At 39.2% G+C, this 1,292-nt stretch overlaps 1 protein-coding gene across 1 annotated transcript; it reads right to left on the reverse strand.

Annotated features, from left to right (window-relative positions):
• Nucleotides 1–83: 83 nt before the first annotated feature.
• Nucleotides 84–1,086, reverse strand: LOC119348549 (LEAF RUST 10 DISEASE-RESISTANCE LOCUS RECEPTOR-LIKE PROTEIN KINASE-like 2.4). The gene is made up of 2 exons (XM_037616590.1): nucleotides 162–1,086; nucleotides 84–94 (listed from the first exon to the last, which is right to left on the reverse strand). The coding sequence occupies exons 1-2, from the start codon at nucleotides 1,084–1,086 to the stop codon at nucleotides 84–86; spliced, it is 936 nt and encodes a 311-aa protein (XP_037472487.1).
• Nucleotides 1,087–1,292: the final 206 nt, after the last annotated feature.

The raw sequence follows: 1,292 nt of genomic DNA on the forward strand, positions 1-1,292 counted from the left end.
AGATCTGGTACTATTGGAACTTGCACTTTGTACATCCATATTGTGAGCTGAACTTTCACTGAAATAAGAGATAAGTGAGTAGATCAAGTTAGTGCTAAATGATAATTTCACACAAAAACAACGAAACAAAAATACGAGAGAAATATCTTACACTAGGTCACCAAAGTTTTGCTTTGGTGGCATGTCCAGCTCATCTAATCTTCTCTCGAACATTTCTAGAACTCTTGTTATAGTGGGGCGATACATAGGTAGTACTTGTATGCACCACATGCCAATTATGGTCACCTTTCTGGCTATCTCTGCAGTTTCACTTGTTACATCACATGCCTGTAAAGCTTCATCTTCAGCAAAGTGGTCATAAATCCAATCTGGGAAATACTTCTCGCTGGAATTTTGAACAATTGATTTTACATTTCTCCTGCCTCCAACCATCTCCAACAGCATCATTCCATAACTATAAACATCTGACTTTGTCGAAACCACTCCAAAGGTTCGAGAGTGAACTTTTGGAGCGATGAATCCAATTGTTCCTCTAGCCCCAGTAATTGAAACTTTACTCTCTTTCGTATGACACAATTTAGCTAGAACAAAATCAGCAATTTTGGGGCTAAAATCCCTGTCTAGAAGGATATTTTGAGGCTTGATATCGGAATGGACGATGCGTGTATTACAACTATGGTGCAAGTATTCGAGGCCACGAGCAATCCCAATTGCTATAGCATAAAGCTTCTCCCATCCTAAAATTTCTTTGGGATTCTCTGAGTAAATGTACTTATCCAAGGAACCATTGGACATGTACTCATATATAAGAGCTCGTTTTGACCCCTCCAAATGAAACCCAAATAAGCTAACAACATTAACATGAGAGGTTCTACCAATGCTCATAACCTCATTCACAAACTCGCTTCTGTTTCCTTTGCAGTCATGCAAGAATTTCACGGCAACAAGATGGCCATCATGTAGTCTTCCTTTGAAAACCACACCATAACCACCTTTTCCAAGCTCATAGTTGCGAGAAGATGTTACCTTCATTATCTCTGAGTAGATGTATCTTTTTGGAGCTAGGGATCCATACGATGCTATCATGGCCTCGTAATTATTTTCATTGTTGCTGCTAGTCTTCTTGCAAAGGAGAAGCCATAGTCTATACCCCTTTCTATGCCTTATTAGCACATAAATACACGGAAAGAGCAAGGTTGCAGCTGCTGATGCCAATGCTGAGATGAAAGCATATGTTACTCCATTTGGTAAAAAAGAGGCTATAGTACAGTAATTATGATTTCGAAGACCAT

Source organism: Triticum dicoccoides, unplaced genomic scaffold (assembly GCF_002162155.2).
Source record: "Triticum dicoccoides isolate Atlit2015 ecotype Zavitan unplaced genomic scaffold, WEW_v2.0 scaffold96760, whole genome shotgun sequence".
Taxonomy (NCBI): domain Eukaryota; kingdom Viridiplantae; phylum Streptophyta; class Magnoliopsida; order Poales; family Poaceae; genus Triticum; species Triticum dicoccoides.